The sequence below is a fragment of the Cephus cinctus genome, unplaced genomic scaffold (assembly GCF_000341935.2).
Source record: "Cephus cinctus unplaced genomic scaffold, Ccin1 Ccin1_scaffold0280, whole genome shotgun sequence".
NCBI classification, from domain to species: domain Eukaryota; kingdom Metazoa; phylum Arthropoda; class Insecta; order Hymenoptera; family Cephidae; genus Cephus; species Cephus cinctus.
Window position 1 is genome coordinate 169,044 of NW_014332988.1, and position 3,776 is coordinate 172,819.

At 50.6% G+C, this 3,776-nt stretch overlaps 1 protein-coding gene across 50 annotated transcripts in view; it reads right to left on the reverse strand.

Annotated features, from left to right (window-relative positions):
* The window catches only part of LOC107266041 (Down syndrome cell adhesion molecule-like protein Dscam2), a 49,120-nt gene that overhangs the window by 37,839 nt on the left and 7,505 nt on the right, over positions 1–3,776 (reverse strand). For 21 of the 50 annotated variants that reach the window (XM_025083298.1, XM_025083303.1, XM_025083317.1 and 18 more), the window contains exon 5: positions 1,763–1,930. The exons of 13 other annotated variants lie outside the window; for them this stretch is intronic. In XM_025083298.1, the coding sequence (XP_024939066.1) occupies positions 1,763–1,930 (168 nt within the window). Of the gene's footprint in view, positions 1–73; positions 236–731; positions 900–1,762; positions 1,931–2,085; positions 2,248–2,396; positions 2,559–3,776 lie in introns of all 50 variants that reach the window. 16 more of the 50 variants (XM_025083320.1, XM_025083319.1, XM_025083338.1 and 13 more) reach the window with 4 other exon arrangements.

The following is a 3,776-nucleotide window of genomic DNA, read 5'->3' on the forward strand; positions in this document are numbered from 1 at the left end:
CCCACACACGGAACTAAAGAGAAGATTCGGACTCTCGATAAGACACAGTAGAATAGGTAGAGAGGTCATGTACCGTAATCAGGACTCGGATATATCTCAGTGGCATCGTCCTCTAGCCAAGAGTCGACTTGGACGAATTCAGCGACAAAGCTCGGAATGTGACACTTGATAATGGCCGCGTTTCCTCGCAGGACATGCTCGTCCATGACATTCACTGCGTACCGCTGCCCGACAACTGCAACCAGACACGGTTCCCGAATTGACAGTCATGAATTGACAATCGACAGGCATGAATGAGGCACGAGGGGGCCGCGGGGGCCGCGGGGGCCAAGAGATTCCCAATCGAGCAAGAGAAAGAGTTCCCAGGGAGCCCTGGGAATTCTTTTGAAGTTTCCATGTACCGTAGGACTCCTCGTCGGCAAGGTAGCTGCCGCCATTGGAATCGATCCAACCAGCCACGTCCACGTGATCCCCCACGAACGACGGTACTTGACACTTGAATATGGCGGCGTTACCGCGAATCGCAAAGACATCGTAAACCTGCGCCTCGAAGTACTGCGACACAACTGGAAATTATTTATAGCTGCACTTGGCCGAACGAATTCGTTCGGAGAATTTGAATATTCGTCGATTCGTTCACAGCGACTGCCCCGTCTGCCCCGTCTGCCCCGTACCCTCCTCGCTTTTTCAAAAGACAAAAACAAAATGCCGCTCCACTTCTCTCTCTGTACCCTTCTCCTCGTGACTCTCGATCGTGAAGGAAGAACCGTCGTCCGCTCGCCACTCGACCACCTCCACGAAATCAGCCACGAAGCTGGGCAGGAGACACTTCAGGATGGCAGTGTTGCCTCTTAGGACAAACTCGTCAATGACTCTTGCTTCGTAGAACTGCTGTACCACTGCAACGCGCGATTCCCGGTTGTCAAGGAAAGAGAGAGAGAGAGAGAGAGAGAGAGAGAGAGAGAGAGAGAGAGAAGATTTTACAATGATCGAGATAAGTCTCGTCTCTCTTTTCCTTGATTTTCCTTATCGGCTAATCTGTCGCTTATCGATATAAGAAGGATCCTGGTAGCTGGACGGAAAGTGTCGATAGAATTACCCGCTAGGGTCTCTGTTTAAAGGAGCGCGGCAAATCGATTTATAAAAAGTCCAAAGACGTCAGCACTATCCCCAAGACGCAAGTAAAAACCACTCGACCTTCCCTTAGCGTCTCAGACCGACTGGACGCCTTTCCAGAGTGACCTCCAGGAGCGTAATTCTATCCTCACGTAACTGCACCGCCCATCATGCCATAATCCAGGTAATTCGGCTCGTATCGCCTGTACCGTATTCTCTGCCAGCCACGTAAATCGTCCCGTCGTCTGCTACCCATTGATCGACGTAGACAAACTCCGACACGAAACTTGGGATTTTGCATTTCATAATGGCGCTATTCCCGCGGATCACGTACTCGTTTTCAGCCTCGGTGACGTAGAACTGCAAGACGACTGCTCGCGCCATAAAGTCAAGAGAAAATAATTAATGAACTATGTCCCTCATTTATTCCGATCTCTAACTCATTGTCAGATATACAGAGCCATTCGACTGAACTGGCAAGCAGGACTCCTTTGACAGGCCACCAGTCGGTCCGACTTTGTCCCGTCGTCCGGATATCACTGTATATCATGATAATAACAATAGCCAGCTGGCTGCTCGTGGTCGATCGTCGATCGGGAGCGTGAGTGATTGACAAATGGGAAATCGACCAATGACATAATAATACCCTGATCGGTTATCGGTCCAGGAACGTACGTCTCTCCGTCCTCGCGGATCCAAGCTTCCACGGTTACGAATTCCGCGATATAACTCGGTATGCTACACTTCAAAATGGCGCTGTTCCCTCGGATCGCGTACTCCGTCAATATTTCAGGATTGTAGGGTTGAGTGACCACTAGAAAATGAAGATGGCCGCGTAAGTCGGTGGTTCCCCTTTGCCCCGTGCAAAATCGGCCAGTCGTGCTGCTGCTGCTCGCTGCTCGCTGCTCGCTGCTCGCGCCGCGTGCTCCGCACCCAATATAGCTACAGTGTGTTTACAATTGGTAATACCATAGTCGCTGGACGCTCTGTAGGAGGAACCGTCGCTCCCTTCCCAGGAGTCGACCGAAACGAATTCAGCAACGAAACTGGGAATGGTGCACTTGACGATAGCGGCGTTTCCGCGAATCACGTACTCGGACACCACTTCCGCCTCGTAATACTGTGTGACGACTGAATCGCAGAATTAGAAAAAGAAAAAAAATGAGAAAGATTAAAAGAGCCATCAAAGAAAACGTGTCGTCGCTGCCGCTGCTCGTTACTCTCGAAGATGCGAGGATCCCTTATTTCCTATAATACTTAAAAGATCCTTAATGCTCTACCCTCCTTTTCATTCGGATCGAATGAATTTCCTTGGTCGTCCTGCCAGCCCACAACCTGCACGAATTCGGCCACGAAACTCGGGATGCTACACTTAAGAATGGCCGCGTTCCCCCGTATAACGTACTCGTTGTTCACTTCGGACTGGTAATACTGATGCACCACTGCGAACCAATCAAAATGCATCTCAACTGATTCCCACTGCAGGGTCAAAGTGCACTGCGCGTATATAGCCCTACCGAGCGATAGATATCCGGCTATTCGCTGCTGCACTCGCATCCTATACTTGGGACTTCCCGCGACTGCCGGGAGACTGAGAGAGAGAGAGAGAGAGAGAGAGAGAGAGAGAATCTGTGCCGGGTTGAGTGATGTCAAATATTCATCGTGCTGCAGGAAAAAAAAAGCTCTAAAGTGAAGTAACTCAGTCGGCAAATGAGGTCAGGCGAAATAAGGTCGCTACGAGGCTTCCTCGCATCGCAGCGTTGAGTCTTAATGAAACTCGCGTTGGTCAGGGACCTCGGGAGACTGACGAGTCACGTGACGACGTTGACACGGGCTCCTCGCGCAATCCGGAGACGATTGGAGTTCGCGACTGAAGGAGTTCCCGGAAGTTAGTTTCTCGTGTGCGAGCAGATCGTGATACGCGACTCCTAGGGGCTGCTGCACCAGGCTCACTTGACTCGGCTATTTGACCGATCGTCATTTTAAAGATTGAACATCATGATCCATCTCAATTGCAAATTGCCGTCCGGCGGCGACGCACGTCGATTATTTGCGAGAACGTTCGAGGAGATAACAGGCTGGAAAGGCTGTTCCAGATAGAACCCTCCAGCTAGAACCGCTAGCGTCACGGCGCAGCGTCAGCGTCAACGACGGACTGCGGTGAATGCGGTCAACGCGAACACGAGTAATTGAATAGCCGACGGAAAAAATAAACAGGACCATCCTTTCGCTAATCAAACGAGTTCATGGGATCGTTCGCCAAAAGCCGTTTCGAATAAAATAATAAAATTTAGTAACCTGTGCGCAATATACGTTCGATTAACCATACTATTCTTCCTCCACTACCCAATAAAAGTAATAGATTGAACAGCTCTGGATTACCTAAGCAAACGCTTGTCGGTTCGCAGGCCGACTGCGACTGAACGTCCCGCGGTCCTTCCCGTCTCACTTAACGTCGAGGGCGGCACTTTAAATCCTGCCACTTCCGCCTGGCGTGTCGCAATATGCCCTCCTAACAGACCAACCTAACGTTTGCGTTTTCGCTCGCTGAGAGCCTCAAAGGGTCTCGTACCCCAGTGACTCCCGACAAAGGACCCTCGACAAGACTAACCCTTTATCGCTCGACCCTCTCTTAAAAGACTTTCGAAAAAAGCAACCAT